The 19254-nt window shown below is 42.5% G+C and overlaps 1 protein-coding gene across 5 annotated transcripts in view; it reads left to right on the forward strand.

Moving 5' to 3' along the window:
* The window catches only part of sema4ab (sema domain, immunoglobulin domain (Ig), transmembrane domain (TM) and short cytoplasmic domain, (semaphorin) 4Ab), a 52088-nt gene that overhangs the window by 10859 nt on the left and 21975 nt on the right, over positions 1–19254 (forward strand). For 4 of the 5 annotated variants that reach the window (XM_029731931.1, XM_029731928.1, XM_029731929.1 and 1 more), the window contains exon 2: positions 3035–3280. In XM_029731931.1, coding sequence (XP_029587791.1) covers positions 3184–3280 — 97 coding nt within the window. In that variant the 5' untranslated portion in view covers positions 3035–3183. Of the gene's footprint in view, positions 1–1968; positions 2093–3034; positions 3281–19254 lie in introns of those variants that run through there. The other variant, XM_029731930.1, reaches the window with a different exon arrangement.

Consider the following 19254-nt stretch of genomic DNA (forward strand, 5'->3'; position numbering starts at 1 on the left):
AAACCAGTTGGGATGGCGTTTCGCTGCAGAATGCTGTGGTAGCCATGCTGGTTAAGTGTGCCTTGAATTCTAAATAAATCACAGACCATGTCACCAGCAAAGCACCATCTCACCACCACCTCCATGCTTCATGGTGGGAACCACACATGTGGTCTACAGCTTATCATGAGATACTCTACTTCAGGCGAGCAAAATCTAGAGACTTCCTTAGATTTCGTGTTTACAAATATACACAGACCACCCCTCTTACCAGAGTGTGGTTCTATCTAGCCGGTGCAGCGTATATCCCATCAGTTGAATGTTATCCATGTTGTCATTCAGCCACGATTCGGTGACACGTAAGATATTCGTTTTTTGATGTCCCGTTGGTAGGATATTGGTGACCGTATCTCGTCTAATTTATTGTACTTTGGCAAGTAATATTGATGGTAAAGACAGATTCCCGACTCGCCGTTGGTGGATCCTGGCAATGCATCCCGCCCTGTGTCCTCCATACCTGCGTCTCTTTCTCCTGCCAATGACAGGGATATTGGACTTGTTGGGTGTCTGAAGTACATCCTGTGCGTCCTGCTTTGTTGAGTAATTAAAAAAAATCTAATCCGAGGTGTGATTGCTGTCCTGAAGCTCTTGTTTGCCTTAAGATACGGTGGCAGAAACATTGTGTACAAAATAAGTTACAACCAACGCAGGGGGGGGGGGGGTGTTAATACTTATATAAATTAGATATTTCCTAATTAAATTTTTTGTAAATGTGCAAATATTTCTAAAAACATGTTTTACTTTGACATTATGGGGAATTATGTGTAGATGGGTGAGGGGGGAGAAAGTATATTTAACCCATTTTGAATTCAGGATGTACCACAACAATGTGTAATAAGTCAAGGGATATGAATACTTTCTGAAGGCACTATTTAGTCTAGGTATAATTTCACAAGCACTGAATTCATTAGCTTTTTGCTGACTGTTTTAAATGCAGTGTATTTGACCTTTTTAGTTGTACAACTAAGCTTATTTATGGAAACATTTTCGATGCGAATTCGCCCGTAAGGTTGAAAAATCTGTAATAAAGCCCTTTTTTTGTGGGGGAAAAACTTGTTCTGATTTGGCTGGGCCTGGCTCACATGTGGGTAGCCTTATGGCTGCACACCTGCCCAGTCATGTGAAATCCATAGATTAGGGCCTAATGAATTCCTTTCAATTAACTGATTTCCTTATATGAACTGTAACTCAATACATTTTTTGTAGTTGTTTCATGTTGAGTTTATATTTAATGTTCTGTGTGTGTGTGTGTGTGTGTGTGTGTGTGTGTGTGTGTGTGTGTGTGTGTGTGTGTGTGTGTGTATAATATTTCAAACCAAATTTTATTTGTCACATGCGCCATATACAACATGTGTAGACCTTACAGTGAAATGCTTACTTACAAGCCCCTAACCTACAATGCAGTGTAAAAAAAAAACTAAAAAAGAATAAGAAATAAAGGTAACAGGTAATTAAAGAGCAGCAGTAAAATAACAATAGCGAGACTATATACAGGGGTTACCGGTACAGAGTCAATGTGCGGTGGCACAGGCTAGTCGAGGTAATATGTACATGTAAGTAGACGTAGACTATGAATAGATGATGATGATGATGATAATAATAGAGAGTAGCAGCAGTGTAAAAGTGTGTGGGGGAACTGTTCAGGGGTCTTATGGCTTGGGGGTAGAAGCTGTTTAGAAGCCTCTTGGACCTAGACTTGGCCTTCCGGTAATGCTTGCCGTGGTAGCAGAGAGAACAGTCTATGACGAGGGTGGCTGGCGTGTTTGACAATTTTTAGGGCCTTCCTCTGACACCGCCTGGTTTAGAGGTCTGAGATGGCTGGAAGCTTGGCCCCAGTGATGTACTAGGTCATCGATTTTGCACATCGGCCAATAGAACGGATGGCAGTGGGGGTTTACTCGCTCGCCTACGATTTCTCAGAAGGCAGCCCAACCTCCACCTCCTTTTTCTCTGTCTTCTCTTCACGGAAATGACAGGGATTTGGTCCTGCTCCCGGGAAAGCAATATATACTTCGTCGGACTCCTTAAAGGAAAAAGTTTCTACCAGTTCGTGGTGAGTAATTCCTGTTCTGATGTCCAGAAGTTATTTTCGGTCATAAGAGATGGTAGCAGCAACATTATGCACAAAATAAGTAAAAAAATAAATAAATAAGTTACAAATATCGCAAAGAAACTAACAAAATAACAGTTGGTTAGGAGCACATAAAACGTCAGCCATCCTCTCCGGCGCCTTCTACCATTCATGGGAATACTTTGGAACAGATTTCCAACATTTTAAAAAGATAGGAAAAAATGCTCAAACTTCGGGCGCCAAATCAAAGCACTGCCTGTTGGGGAACCCTGACTTAGGACATCAAATGTTGTTTTTCTATTAAAAAAGTTTAAGAGCGAATGCCTGAATACAGGGATAAATCTGGAACCTGGAAAAACAAAATGGAATTAGGCAAAAAATTTAATTTGTTAAAGGTCCTTTAATTAGCTTGCACGATAGATATCAGTGAACATGTTGGTAATACCTTTCCCTTTATCAAAAGGTTCATATTGTTGTGAGTAGCAGTCATTTCAACCTAGAGTAAATAGGTCTTATCTGTATTTCTCACTGAATCTCCATGATGTTCCTTATGTCAAATAGAATTTCTAAGTGATATCAGTTTGTCAGGCGTTTCTCTAGTTGTAACCAAAATAATTTCACACTGCATGAATCATTTATTTTATTTGTGGTTTTCTGTGAGGTTTCTTGTAACTTTTTTTTTTCTTCCCTAAACAGCCTGTGTAGGGGGTGCCTACTTGTACATGAAATGTACTAGTCCATTAAGTAATTCTGGGATATCCCAGAAGTTATTTGTTCCTCTTAATGCAGACTTATGAGAAATGAGTCATTCCTTTGCAAGCAGGCTTTCTGTCCACCCACAACTCTGCAGTGCCAAGGGAGTACTGCTTTTCTCTCTGACACTCCCTCCCCTGACTCCATCTCTCTTTTTTCTCTCTCCCTCAGATGCGATGACGGCTGGCTCCAGAGACAAGAGGAAGTGGCTTTTGCCTCTGTGCTCCCCCTACAGAACCAGTCTTTGACACAAACAACGGACGCTTTTCGCCAGACGCTTTCTCCCAAGCATTGATTTTGCTCTCCTCCTTTGGGTTATTATGGAACACCAAGGCCTACTCCCTATAATCGTGGTCATTCTAGGGGTTATGGGTACATGTTTGGCCAGGCTTACCCCCCGGGTCTCGTTTGCTATGGGTAAGTCGAACACTTATGATCTTGTTAGCTCCTCGATTGTGAAGATGAACTTTGAAATCCAGTGATTCATTTCAATGCTTTCATTTAGTCTCACTGTCTTAAAGTGACAATTGCTTAAAGCAAAGTACTTTGCAGCTGTGAATACTCTCCAGTGACTGTCTAGCTATGGATTTTTTGTTTTACTTAAGAACAGATCAGAATGACACTCTTGGTGTGAATGCTTGTCTATCAATCCCTGCTTGGGCTGGAGAGACCCACCCAGTCCACAGACTTTTGTACGTCCAATTTAACTATGCTCCTATACTCGTATCATGATATGAAAAATGCCAATGACTTGGAATGGCACGGTAAGTATTGTTCTCTGTTATGGTGCTCACCATTGTAGCTCTGGTAGTAATTGCGTCCCTAATATGACTAGATAGAGGTTCAACGGGACCAACGAAGGGTCAGAAGTGCAACAGCGCTAACAGGGGGGAAATGCGATCATGAGTGACAAGCATTGCTAAACATTGCTCTAACTGGGTGAGGCCGTTTCAGCGTTAAGTTGTGTTGAGTCCATTTTGAAGAATCGATCACTTACGAACGATTAATGCTCATTTGTTCTTTCTAAAAATGTATTTCACCTTCATTTAACTAGGTAAGTCCGTTAAGAACAAATTCTTATTTACAATGACGGCCTACTTGTCTCTGAGCAAAGATGATTATTTCAGACTAGTGCCAAAATACACATATTTGCCATCTGTATATGGTGACGCTGTCATTATGTTCACGTTGTATAGATAGTTCCATAGTTGTCCCACATGAGCCCATCACAGGCTCACGTGGAATAACTTTGAGTGGTCTGTTGCCATCCATCATTTGTGGATATTCTGGAGAGGGGAATGAAAGTTGAGCTGAACTGATGCGCTGTTGTCTCTCGTACAAAGCACTGCTCTCTGCAGTCTTATGAAGAGCTCCCGAGTTTTGGCCCAACTAACGATGTACTAATGAGACGAGCATTATGGTTAACGAAGCAGCCAGCAGATGACATCACAATGATTTGAACTGTTCGGTTGCATGGTCTTCAAAGCTTTTATTGGTTACTATCGTTAAAGTGGAACTGACAGCATTTGAACTACTTTGCCGATATGAAATGTTTTTATTTACTGCAGTGCTTTCCCACTCTATATTGCCATAGAATATTCACAAATGCCTTACACTGTCATTCCAAAAGTCTATGAAAATGTGAAAAGCAACGTACAGTGCTCGCTTTTCAGAAAATATAACACAATAAAAAGGTATCATATTCTTCCAAGGTGGTTATTATGACCAGATTTAAATAAGATTTAATGTGGCTAAAACACTGTCAGTTCCACTTGAAGGGGCTGGGCATTAAACATAAAAAACCCCGGAATGTTGTAATATGTTTTTTAAACTTTAAGTTTTAGTTTGCTCTAGTTAAGTGTTGGAAGTTGTAACATAAAGTAAATAGTATCCACTGTCGGCCATTTGTTTGTATAACAATACTGTTCCTGCCTTAGTTTGCACTCAAAATGTCTCCATTCTTGCTCAAATATCACACAATGCACAGTTTCCAATAGAAATGTAGCCTATCCTCTAAGCTTCCAGTTCTTTCAGCTGTTGAACCTATGTTTGGAATTTCAAACTGTATTCCTTATGTTTATGTTTAAGATGCAGCTAACCTCAAGGGGTTGCCAGAAGGTTTCAGTTCAATGTGTCATCAGTGTTTACTGTGCAGATTGCTGAACCATTTTCGCTTATCTCTGCTTTGCTTTTTCTATGGCCATTTCAGTGGCTTGTGTTTCGTTTTAAAAGCTGTGTTGGTCGTTGAGACCGAGGCCCTAATGGATTTATACTTAACATCGGAAGTGAGTTACGAGAACTACTCAGTAAAACGGAAATAGTCTGCAGTGTCATCAGTGTCATCAATGGAATCGAGTAGGCCCCTGACTTGCAAATATTACGGGTAAGATGAGGACACTGGCACAATTGGCAGACTGTTTCAGGTCCTATAATAATGTGCAGTTCATAGGGCCCTATCATATCTGTTTTTGTTTTTGCCTGATTACCTTTTAGTTTTACCCCAAATTTAGTTTTCTCCCATTTTGTTTTTCCAGGATTCCATTTCACCCCAAAAATGCAGGGTTTCGCTCAAAGTCCCACTTTTTTAATAGGTCAGCCAATGTTAGGGATGCACCGATATAACATTTTTGGCCGATACCAATATCCAACATTTTCCTTGCCAAAAACCTGATAAACCGGTATTTAACATTTTTTTTGTGGCCTTTTAAGCATTCTAGTACAGTTAAATAGTTGAAACACACACACACACACACACACACACACTGACCAAAAAGTCCCCATTACCAGTAAAACATAATCAAAACCTATTTTTCACTTACTTGCTGTGCTGTTTCGTTGTTCATTTATTCCATCGTTTCATTATCAATCAGGATTTCATCATACATGTCAAGCAGTGAAGCTTCAGCTCTGTCTGTCCGTGGCCTGTCGTGGGTCCTCTTCGCCTGTGCGCACTGTCGCTGTGTCCATTTCCATCTTGTCCAGCTGTGTCTAACATTTCATGTAAACCCTGTTTCTTGTCTGCATCAAATAGCGGTCCTTGTACCTAGCATCGAGCATGGTGGCGACACATTGAAGAGGCTCAGAGAATGCCACCGAATCGCTTGTTTACAGTAGAGGTCGACCGATTAATCGGAATGGCCCATTTAATTAGGGCCGATTTCCAAGTTTTCATAACAATTGGTAATTGGCATTTTTGGGCGCCGATTATATTGCAATCCACGAGGAGACTGCGTGGCAGGCTGACCACCTGTTACGTGAGTGCAGGCAGCAAGGAGCCATGGTAAGTTGCTAGCTAGCATTAAACTTATCTTATAAAAAACTATCCATTTTAACATAATCACTAGTTTAACTAGCTTGTCCTGCGTTGCATATAATCAATGCGGTGCCTGAAATTGTCACTTCTCTTGCGTTCAGGGTATATGTAGCAGTTTGGGTCGCCTGGCTCGTTGCGAACTGTGTGAAGACCATTTCTTCCAAACAAAAACCATAATTAATTTGCCCGAATTTTACACAATTATGACATTGAAGGCTGTGCAATGTAACAGCAATATTTAGACTTAGAGTTGCAACCCGTTCGATTAAAATATGGAACTGTTCTGTATTTCACTGAAAGAATAAACACTTTTTTTCCCCGAAATTATAGTTTCTGGATTTGACCATATTAATGACCGAAGGCTTGTATTTTTGTGTGTTTATTATAATTAAGTCTATGATTTGATAGTGCAGTCTGACTGAGCGGTGGTAGGCAGCAGCAGGCTCCTAAGCATTCATTCAAACCACACTTTCCTCCATTTGCCAAAAGCTTTTCGCAATGCTTGAAGCACAGTGCTGTTTGACTTTATGACATGCCTATCAACTCCCGAGATTAGGCTGGCAGTACTATAGTGCCAATAAGAACATCCAATAGTCAAAGGTCTATGAAATACAAATGGTATAGAGAGAAATAGTCCAATAATAACTACAACCTAAAACTTCTTAACTGGGAATATTGAAGACTCATGTTAAAAGGAACCGCCAGCTTTTTCATATGTTCTGAGCAAGGAACTTAAACATTAGCTTTTTTACATGGCACATTTTGCACTTTTACTTTCTTCTCCAACATTGTTTTTGCATTATTTAAACCAAATTGAACATGTTTCATTATTTGAGACGAAATTGATTTTATTGATGTATTATTAAGTTAAAATACAAGTGTTCATTGTTCATTCAGTATTGTTGTAATTGTCATTACATATATATAAAAATCTGCCGTTTTTATATATATATATATATTATTTTTTTAATTATTATTTAAAAAAAATGTAATATCGTCTTTTTTTGTTTCTCTAATAATCGGTATCGGCGTTGAAATATCATAATCGGTCGACCTCTAGAGTACTTTTGCAAGTTTTAACCCCACTGTCTGTCGGCAGTTTTGTTGAGCAGGCGTTTCAATGACATGAGAGGGTCTGCTGCAGACGCAGTTGATGAGCTTATTTCTCGAGTCAGTAGTTCGAATGGCAGCTCAGTATGATGAAATCCTGGTTGAGAATGAACAACGAAACGGCACAACAAGTAAGTGAAAGAGGTTTTGATTATATTTTACTGGTAATGGGGACCTTCGTAAATGCCAACAAAGTAACTTTTTGGTGTGTTTCAACTATTTAACTGTACTAGAATGCTTAAAAGGCCGCGAAAATTTGAAGTATCGGGTTTTTGTTTGGCAATGAAAATATCGGTTATCGGCCACATAAATGTTATCTGTGCATCGCTAACCTACGTTTATATAGGTATGCACGTCAACATTTTAGCTAATATCGGCCAATTCTGAGATATTGTGCATCCCTATCCAATGTAGTTGCTTTTCTAAGTCCACAACAATGCTTAAAACCATATCAGGAGACCACTTTGGAAGTCTGTGTGAAATATAGTGCATTTAGGTTTTTGGGTGTAGTTACCCTTTAATGCCAGTGCACACTAGCAAGAGACCATTGTTTGATTGCAGAGTTTGCAGAACAAATGGCCACTGGATTGATGCAAATAATCATATTCTGCCAAATGCTAACATTTCAATGAGAAGGTTTTTGGGAGCGCCTTTCCATCTCTACCATAAGGTTATCATTAGCATCATCGCTAATGGCTACACAAGTGTTGACACACACACAGACCGAGGCATTCCTGTGCCTGTTTCAGAAAGTTGCAGGAAAATACAAATCACTGATGCATTTTGTTCATGTCTTATGATTAACTTGGGAAAATTAATTCTAATTTAGCTTAATACATTTGAGTTGATGTCCTACTAAGTTCAATACATTTTTGAATATTGTTGAATTCTGTTTTGTCTGGATTCCGTGATTTCGTCCGCAACACAGATTTTATAGGGCCCTAAATTGACTTTGAAGAGGACCCGCTGTATAACACAAACGGAAGCCCAAACTGGGTCTGACTAGAAGAAAAGGAAGCGAAGATGACCTGATTGAGAAAAATAAATGTGAAAGCGGATACATTTGCAGACTTAGGTGAAGTCTTTTGTTTTGATTCCTCTCTGTGGCTTTGTTCCGTTTGGGCACAGTATCAGATTAGGTTGCGTGAGTGTGTTTGTATGTTTTGCTCAGGAATAGTACAAATGGGGTCACTCACCCTTTTTTTACATTTTTGTGCCGTCCCAAACCGTTTTTTTTTTTTTTTTTTTTGCTGGCTCGGATGCATCTAATCACATTGTCCTTTTTCAGCATGGTTTCAGCAACAGGCCGTTGCAGAACAGCTAAGCTCGGCTCAGTAGTGTGAAAAGGGTAAGCTTTTAGGCTTCCCTGGAAGCCTGGATTGAACTACTGGAAAAATGTCCATCCTCTTAGACGATGCCAATACCCCATTCAAGACCCATTTTCCCCACACTCAATGGAACAAGCACAAACGCTAAGTTTCGAAGTTGACAACACTTCCTCCATCTCGGGACCCAAGATCAGCATCTCCAATAATGCTTATTGTTTAGGGTCAGAAGGGATTGGGGTCTGGGGTGCTGACCTTTGATCATTTCTTGAGAGGTGAAAGTAAACAAAGCTGCTCCAGGGTCTTTTCTCCTTTCAGAGCTCACTTAAGGAGGGTTGGAGGCAGGCAGGGGATTAGGGGACTTAATAGAAGCCTGTGGCGTCCCCGTCCTCCCATGCAGCTCGAAATGTTGATTAGCTCTGCTACCTGTAGCTGGGATGACCAAGAGAGCCTGCCAGGCTGATGCCTTAAAACCTGCCTGCTGCTTTAGAGGTTTGTTGTAGTCCTATCATTTTCTCCCAATAACATTGCGTTATTGGAGTTTGTGTACGGGAATCACCTAACTTACAAAAGCAGTTTGTCTTATGTTAGACCAGTGGTCAGACCAGTATGCTAGGTCATTAATGTTTTCCCCCCAGTTTGCCAGGCATAGCCTATTGACCTCAGCATCTGGTCTACCTCTGCTGTAATTGGATACATAAAAAAAAAAATGTGTGTTACAAATGCAGGAGAATTGCCTGGCTTTAAGAATGTGGTGTAGAAATGTTTACCTCAGTTTCTGCACCTGTCCTGAACACCTAAGCTGTGAAGAATGTGCTTTCTGCTCACGATCTGTTAGCTAAATGAGTGTACTCTTTTCTGATAGTGCCATGGTTGAGACCGATGACCATTTTTGCGTGTTTACAAACTAAAGGGCTTGTGACTCCATTCTGTGCTGTTTTTAAAATTCCACAGAATAGTGTTTGAGTTGGCCATTGGCGAGGACCTAAACCCATCACTTTTCACTAAGCTTTACAGAACTCGCTTGTTTTCGTTATGCTGACATGCGGATATCTGGAGTTCCTCGTCTCATTGGTTTTGAGGAAGCATCCTCGGGTAGCGCATTTCTGCCGTTAGCAAACTCTCACATCCTCATTTCCAGCAGGCTTTAGTTAACCACTCAGCCTCAGACAGTGGGGCCTCAGTCAGCTGGAGCCAACCACTAAGATAGTTGGCGTCACACAACATGCACAACGTGAGTTGTGTACAAGTGCGTACGCACACACCCGCACACACATTTTATAGATCCATACGTTTTAATGAACGACGTTGTTTTATTGGAGTGTGACGCAATGAATCACACGAGTGTCGGTGTCATTACGAATGGATGGCCGTTACGGTAGTTATTTAGATTCAAAATGGCATCAAATTGCAAAGAGAGAGGGAGAAACATATGAGTCCTGTATTCACAACTGTGTGTGTGAGAATCTCTTAGGATTAACTTCCACTGAGGTCTCTTCATCTCCTCACTGAGATGAGCCTCAACCCCGTGTGTGCAGGCAGCGGAGGGATGATGACGCGCGCTGACAGGTACGGGACGGGATCCCTCCTAATCCCCAGGATGGCAGGTTTAATCTGCTGTGTTGCGCAACACCCACCCATCCCCCACTTCACCCTCTTTCTAAATGGGTGACTGCTCACACAGTAGCCCAGCCTGTTGCTCATTCATGAGTAACCCACACATGAGACATGACCCATAGAGCCACACCGTAGTACGGAAATGCAGCTCCCTCTGCCAAATCTCTCACATGGCCAACTCTACGATGTGAAGTGTCTAAACTCTAATCAACTTAAGTGTATACTAGTTTTTCATTTTTTTTTACTCAGATAGAGCTCAGAGGTTTTGGTCTTCTCTGTTTTTTTGTCAACACACTTGCCTTGACACAAAAGTTAGATATTTTACTATTTCGAGTGAAGTCTTTAAACTTAATTCCTCGCTTTAGCCCCGTCTTCCACTCCAGCTGTGTTGAGTTTAAAATACTGTACCTGTTCCCGAAGGCCCCCCCCCCCCCTCACTGTGGGGTCTGATATGTGTTCTCTGAGTGCTCAGTTCTGGTTGGTCAAGTCAGAACTGGATTCAGGCCAAGCCATTTGTGTTCCAGATCTGTGTTCTAAGTGCCGTCTACACATACACACACTCACACACAGCTAGAGGACCAGACTACAGGTCCGAGAGTGAACATTTGATAAGCACCAATCAGATCTAATTTTATTAGTCACATGCGCCGAATACACCAGGTGTAGACCTTACGAGCCCCTAACCAACAATGCAGTTTAAAAAAAAATAATAAGAGAAAAGTATCAAATAATTAAAGAGCAGCAGTAAAATAACAATGAGACTATATACAAGGGGGTACCGATACAGAGTCAATGTGCGGAGGCACCGGTTAGTTGAGGTAGTATGTATGTAGAGTTATTAAAGTGACTATGCATAGATGACAACAGAGAGTAGCAGTGGTGTAAAGAGGGGGGTCAATGCAAATATTCTGGGTAGCCATCTGACTAGATGTTCAGGAGTCTTATGGCTTGGGGGTAGAAGCCATTTAGAAGCCTCTTGGACCTAGACATGGCGCTCCAGTACCGCTTGCCGTGCGGTAGCAGAGAGAACAGTCTATGACTAGGGTGGCTGGAGTCTTTGACAATTTTTAGGGCCTTCCTCTGACACTGCCTGGTAAAGAGGTTCTGGATGGCAGAAAGCTTGGCCCCAGTGATGTACTGGGCTGTTCGCACTACCCTCTGTAGTGCCTTGCGGTCGGAGGCCGAGCAGTTGCCATACCAGGTAGTGATGCAACCAGTCAGGATGCTCTCGATGGTGCATCTGTAAAACCTTTTGAGGATCTGAGGACCCATGCCAAATATTTTCAGTGTCCTGAGGGGAAATAGGTTTTGTCGTGCCCTCTTCACGACTGTCTTGGTGTGCTTGGACCATGTTAGTTTGTTGATGTGGACACCAAGGAAATTGAAGCTCTCAACCTGCTACGCTACAGCCCCGTCGACGGGAATGGGGTTGTGCTCGGTCCTCTTTTTCCTGTAGTCCACAATCCTCTCCTTTGTCTTGATCACATTGAGGTTGTTGTGCTGGCACCACACGGCCAGGTCTCTGACCTCCCTATAGGCTGTCTCGTCATTGTCGGTGATCAGGCATACCACTGTGTCATCGGAAAATGTAATAATGATGTTGGAGTCGTGCCTGTTAGCAGTGTTTAGTCACAACCAATGGTCTTCTCATCCTCCCAGGCAAGGCCATAGATCAGTGGTTCCCAAACCGTTTTTGCCCAGGACACCATTTTGATATCAAAATTATTTTTACCCCCCTTTTTCTCCCCTATTTCATGATTACGACCATGTCTCATCGCTGCAACTCCCCAACGGGCTCGGGAGAAGCGAAGGTCACGTCATGCGTCCGCCAAACCGCGCTCGCTTAACCCGGAAGCCAGCTGCACCAATGTGTCAGAGGAAACGCCGTTCAACTGACGACTGAAGTCAGTCTGCAGGCACCCGGCCCGCCACAAGGAGTTGAGCCAAGTAAAGACCCCCTGGCCAAACCCTCCCTAGCCCGGACGACGCTGGGCCAATTGTGCACCGCACCTATGGATCTCCCGGTCATGGCTGGTAATGACACAGCCTGGGATCGAACCCCAGGCTGTAGTGACGCCGCAACACTGCGATGCAATGCCTTAGACCGCTGCGCAACTCAGGAGGCCGTCTGTCTCTCTTATTCATTCACGTGTATTGACATCCACACATTTCCTGGAGCAACCACTTGCGTGACTGAGCAAGAATCCCAGTGGACGACCATATCGCTTTTGAAGCACAGGCCTCTCAGACCACACTCATCGTCACTGGGCACATCTCCCTCTCCCTGGGGTGGGCAGAAAGCACACTAGGAGATTCTCCCACAACCTCAAAGTTCCTCTACACTCAGAACGAACATTCACACATACGCACACCCACACAGTTTCTTCTTACTCGCTGGGGTGGTTATGAATGATGTCCGTTGGCTGATATCCCTCACAAACCTTGAACACAAACATGCCACACTCTTGCGCTCTCTAACACACATCCATGCATGGCCACATGAATCATCAGACTCAACACCCTTGCAGGCCCGCGCTGAGACGTGAACTCTCTGCAGAGTACGACAACACACAGATCAAGTCTCATGAGGTCCGAAGGAGTGAAACAAACAGTCTTTGGCAATCGTTCAAGCTAAATGTGGTCAGCAACCCCTTCTAAGCTTGGCACGGGACACACGGGTCCTGAGTAAGGCCGTGTAGAGAAGGCCTTGCCCAGACAAACAAGCAACAGTTTGATTTTGACGTTTCACGTCCCCCCCACTCCTCAGCTGATGTGGTTTTCTCATGACCTCCGCAACAAAGGAGCACTGTGTCCCCATGGCCTGGAAAGAGCCACTTCGTAGGTGGGGTGGGCATGGAGGAAAAACAATTACCTTGATCCCTGAGCCTGCGCTTTTGCGAGATATCTCCCGCTAACAGAGCTTTGAACGACTAAGTGGAGTGGTGAAAGGTGACTTTCCACACAGTGAAACTAGTGTTAAACTAGAGAGGGATGGCAAAGCTCCGGAAGCAATCTAGGGCTGCCAAGTTAACCCGACTGCATGTTACATCTGGGTCGTCAGCGTGACTCGACCGCATAAGTTCTTTTGATTTGAAAAGAATTGGCATTAGCAGTGACCACTAGGAGCTTGCATGAATCATCAATTATCAATAAAAAGTTGCACACACAAGCTTGGTATGTTGCCTCAGAGTTACATAGTTTTCACTTCCTCTGTAGCAAACATTGCGGCTAAGGAACATCAACAGTTTGCTAGTCACGGCACCAATGTGACTGATCATTTGGGGTTGTTGGTGCAAGTTCAGACCCTGTTAGTGTGCTGAGCTGTACTTGCTTTATGAGTAACTTTGCCCGAGGCCTAAAGACAGTTGTTGACTACCTTTGCTACACTATCAGAAACATTTTCAACTGAAATCACACATTTTTCATTTTCTGTTCAAAACATTTATTGGCTGAATACATGACTAATTTGCTTAAAATATTTAAATTGCTTAAACTTTTGTGGACCCAGAGTTTGTTTTCAATGCAAGGGAATTCAAAGTTAAAGACGAGAATACTTCTCAAAAATCCCTGCATAATTTTTAACATCCTTATGATTCAGTCGTATGATCATCGCACTGACTCTAGGGCGATAAGTATAGTGGCTGACGTAAATGTTTCCCCCGAACTCGGTTTCAATTTCACAAACCAGTCAAACATCACACTATTTTCACTGCAGCTCATGTATAGTAAACCATCATTTGGTCTAACTTTGGACTGTTGCCTTAAAAGGTTACTATATATCACGTACTGAATCAGACACTGCTCTTCAGAGTTCAAGCAGAACTAGTCTTGTCCGCCAGTCATGTGTCTGACAACTGTGAACCCGGCAAGCCAGGCAAAAGCAGAACAAATGCATTCACAACTCTTCAAAAAGCATAGTTTCCGTGAAAAGTGTGAAATGGGCCTAATCAATATAATCAGTTTGGTTGTTTTGAGGAATTTCCTAGTTCTATTCATTTGGTTCACTCACGGTCATTACTTTTCAAGTCTCATTTAATGTTGTCACTTTTGTCGTCTAACGTTTATGGTGTACTAGGGAAATGTCAGTTATTCATATCCAGTACCACCCCAACATTGACATATTTGAAAATGGAACTTTTCTGTTTTGTAGTAAAGATGATTTAACTATTTACAAGGACACCATCAACCAATTAGTAGGCAATACCTATTCACAATTGGTCAAAATCACACAATACCACACCGATGTCATTGGAAACCATTATCTTCCTCTATATTTTACCTCAAAACATAGAAATGTACTATTTTCACATACTTTTGGCCATGTAGTGTATGTGGACATCTGCTCGTTGAACATCTCATTCCAAAATCATGGAAATGAATATGGAGTTGGTCCCCATTCCAGTTCATCCCAAAGGTATTCGATGGGGTTGAGGTTGGCACTATGCATTCAGGCAGGTAGTGTTGTCCTGGCATCCACCAAACCCAGATTAGCCCGTCGGACTGCCAGATGGTGAAGTGTGTGTCATCACTCCAGAGAATCCGTTTCCACTGCTCCAGAGTCCAACGGAGGCCAGCTTTACACTACTCCACCCGACGCTTGGCATTGCGCATAGGTATCTTAGGCTTGCGTGTGGCTGCTCGGCCATTGAAACCCATTTCATGAAGCTCCTGACGAACAGTTCTTGTGCCGACGTTGTTTCCAGAGGCAGTTTACAACTCGATACTGAGTGTTGAAACCGAGGACAGACTATTTTTACACGCTTCAGCACTCGGTGGTCCCGTTCTGCGAGCTTGTGTGGCCTACCACTTCGCGGCTGAACCATTGTTGCTCCTAGACGTTTCCACTTCACAATAACAGCACTTACAGTTGACCGCTGCAGCTCTAGCAGGGTAGAAATTTGATGAACTGACTTGTTGGATAGGTGGCATCTTATGACGGTGCCACATCGAATGTTATTGAGCTCTTCAGTAAGGCCATTCTACTGCTAATGTTTGTCTATGGAGATTGTGTGGCTGAAATAGCTGAATCCACTAATTTGAAGGGGTGTCCACATAATTTTGTGTTTATAGTTGATGTGCTGGAAATTATGAATATATAATGGAAAACTGTAGACTGACCTCTAACTACTGATGCCCTAGGGCTTATATGTTCTCTCTTGACAGGAGCATTGTAACGGATGATAACAGCAGTTTTCTGGATATCATTGCTTCTGTGGTCAAGCAGAAGTTGTAGAACAATTAAGAACGCTGAACTGATGTACTTGTCAGGCATCCACACATAATTGCACATGTATACAGTGAGGTATTTAAATCAAGGCCTGTGTGTTAAATTTGAGGCCATTTTATAGGCCTATGCATGTGTGTATACTCCTCTGGTAATACATTTATTTTATTTATTTTTAATAATGACAATTACAACAATACTGAATGAACACTTTTATTTTAACTTAATATAATACATCAAAATCAATTTAGCCTCAAATAAATAATGAAACATGCACAATTTGGTTTAAATAATGCAAAAAATAAAGTGTTGGAGAAGAAAGTCAAAGTACAATATGTGCCATGTAAGAAAGCTAACGTTTAAGTTCCTTGCTCAGAACATGAGAACATATGAAAGCTGGTGGTTCCTTTTTAATGAGTCTTCAATATTCCCAGGTAAGAAGTTTTAGGTTGTAGTTATTATAAGACTATTTCTCTCAATACCATTTGTTTTTCATATACCTTTGACTATTGGATGTTCTCATAGTCAATTTAGTATTGCCACTGTAACAGTATAGCTTCCGTCCCTCTCCTCGCCCCTACCTGGGCTCGAACCAGGAACACATCGACAACGGCCACCCTCGAAGCATCGTTACCCATCGCTCCACAAAAGCCGCGGCCCTTGCAACTACTTCAGGTCTCAGAGCGAGTGACGTCACCGATTTGAAACGCTATTAGCGTGCATCCCGCTAACTAGCTAGCCATTTCACATCGGTTACACCAGCCTAATCTTGGGAGTTGATAGGCTTGAAGTCATAAACAGCGCAATGCTTGAAGCACAGCGAAGAGCTGCTGGCAAAACGCACGAAAGTGCTGTTTGAATGAATGCTTACGAGCCTGCTGCTGCCTACCACCGCTCAGTCAGACTGCTCTATCAAATATCAAATCATAGACTTAATTATAACATAACACACTGAAATACGAGACTTAGTTTCCGGATTTGACCATATTAATGACCTATCATTACGCAAACTAAACGTTTATTCTTTCAGTGAAATACGGAACCGTTCCGTATTTTATCTAACGGGTGGCATCCATAAGTCTAAATATTCCTGTTACATTGCACAACCTTCAATGTTATGTCATAATTACGTAAAATTCTGGCAAATTAGTTCACAACGAGCCAGGCGGCGCAAACTGTTGCGTATACCCTGACTGCGTGCAATGAACGCAAGAGAAGTGACAAATTTCCCTAGCTTAATATTGCCTGCTAACCTGTATTTCTTAACTAAATATGCAGGTTAATTAAATATACTTCTGTGTATTGATTTTAAGAAAGGCATTGATGTTTATGGTTAGGTACATTCGTGCAACGATTGTGCTTTTTCCGCAAATGCGCTTTTGTTCAATCATCCCCCGTTTGGCGAGGTTGACTTCCTAGAGCCGGCTGCCCGGCCAAACTGAGCAATCAGGGGAGAAGGGCCTTGTTCAGGGAGGTAACCAAGAGCCTGATGGTCACTCTGACAGAGCTCCAGAGAACCTTCCAGAAAGACAACCATCTCTGCAGCACTCCACCAATCAGCCTTTTATGGTAGAGTGGCCAGATGGAAGACACTCCAGTAAAAGGCACATGGCAGCCTGCTTGGAGCTTGCCAAAAGGCATCTAAACGACTCAAACCATGAGAAACAAGATTCTCTGGACTGATGAAACCGAGATGGAACTTTTTGGCCTGAATGCCAATCGTCACTTCTGGAGGAAACCTGGCACCATCCCTACGCTGAAGCATGGTGGTGGCAGCATGCTGTGTGGATGTTTTTCAGCGGCAGGGACATGAAGACTAGTCGGGATCGAGGGACAGATGAGCGGCGCAAAGTACAGAGAGATCCTTGACGAAAACCTGCTCAGGACCTAAGACTAGGGCAAAGGTTCACCTTCCAACAGGACAACGACCCTAACCACACAGCCAGACAATATAGGAGTGGCTTCAGGACAAGTCTCTGAATGTCCTTGAGTGGCCCAGTCAGAGCCCGGACTTCAACCCGATCAAACATCTCCGGAGAGACCTGACAATAGCTGTGCAGCGACGCTCCCCATCCAACCTGACAGAGCTTGAGAGCATCTGCGGAGTAGAATGGGAGAAACTCCAACTACAGGTGTGCCAAGCTTGTAGCATCATACCCAAGAAGACTCGAGGCTGTAATCGCTGCCAAAGGTGCTTCAACAAAGTACTGAGTAAAGGGTCTGAATACTTATGTAAATGTGATGTTTTTGAAAAGTCAAAAACTTTTTTTGCTTTGTCATTATGGGATATTGTGTATAGCTTGATGAGAATAAGTTTTAATCCATTTTAGAATATGGCTGTAATGTAACAATGTGGAAAAAGTCAAGGGGTCTGAATAATTTCCGACTGCACTGTATGTGTGGTCGTGGTTTAATTATGGCCTGTGACTGTTTCTGTGCACGTAGACAGTAGCTCTATAGTTGTGCCGCGGTACACCGACGTTTCCTCTGTTGTTATCGCATCACTCTAAATGTCTTTATCTCATCGCTGAGAAAACCCAGAGATCTCATCTCTCTAGCGATACTGCCTCAAGCAGGAAGTGGCTTTGTTCATTATTCATCAGCTCACAGGCACCTTTCACAATCACTGAACAACACAAAGCTGTCAGTGTAGGTCTGTGCCCATTTAATATCCAAGCCCAACCCTTTTTTTTTTGTCCCCAATGGTGCCACGGGTATGGAAACCATAGTGACAGCACAGGATTATGCTCGTCATGTGCTCATGCCCTCTCTGTAGAGCTTCTGTCTAAAATGCGGCTGCCAAGTCTTGATTAGACCAAGAATCACACCATAAAAAATGTATAATTCCAGACAGTCCTGCTTGCTGATTTGATTTGGTAGCATTTGAGAAGTAGCCAATATTCCGATTATGAGGTTAGGTTGGTTGTTGTGCTTTTTGCCTCCCTGTGAACAATACTATAGTATAATAAAACATTTTAAACGTTTGACAATTTCTTTGCCTAAGTTTGTTTAATTATGCTACACCAAAATGTTGTTTTTGCTGTCATGTTGTGCCATATCTTAACTGTGTTAATCTTTGACGTGACTAGTAGGGTTTACAGAAAGTCAAAATCGTGACCTTACAAGGTCACACACCCTGCCATGTATTGAGTCTCTCACTCACATGTCCCCATGTTGGAAGGGAATTCAAACATGACAACCCTGTTCAGTGTTCAGAGGTTTTTCCAGAATATTCCTACAGAGTTTGAAATGGCTCTACGTAATAGGCAAGTGGATTGAGTTATTGTAATTGGTTAAACGCCATGGGGATGGTCTTTAAGAGTTTCTGTGCATTCTTCAGTACTATGTGCGTGTGTGTGCATGTGCTATTTCCCATCTTTCATAGCGCCCTGCTTGAGGGCCTCCAGTCCAAATGAAATTGGAGAGTGCGTGGAACGAGGGGGTACCGCCCCCTGTTATTGTATGGAAAAGGTTAATGAAAAGAGGAAGAAATTCATGAAATGTCAGTTCTGTCTCGACACTCAATCTGAGCAGGCTAATTATTACGGCAGTATATTGCATGTAGCTGCAGTTGTTCAACACTGAACCATTGGAGTGGCACTACTCTTTCTGTTTTACTTTCCCTGGAGTAGACTTAATAATATAAATATTCTGTGCTGAATAATGATTATTCAATGCTTAAAAATATGCAGGCTACGTTATAGGCCTACGTTCAGTGCCAAGTTTGCCCTCCTTGTGGTTAGCAGTCAAAAATATATTTTTCTGGGTGTTTGGATGCTGGGTGCAGAATGTATTTGGATAT

Source organism: Salmo trutta, chromosome 34, assembly GCF_901001165.1.
Source record: "Salmo trutta chromosome 34, fSalTru1.1, whole genome shotgun sequence".
NCBI lineage: Eukaryota > Metazoa > Chordata > Actinopteri > Salmoniformes > Salmonidae > Salmo > Salmo trutta.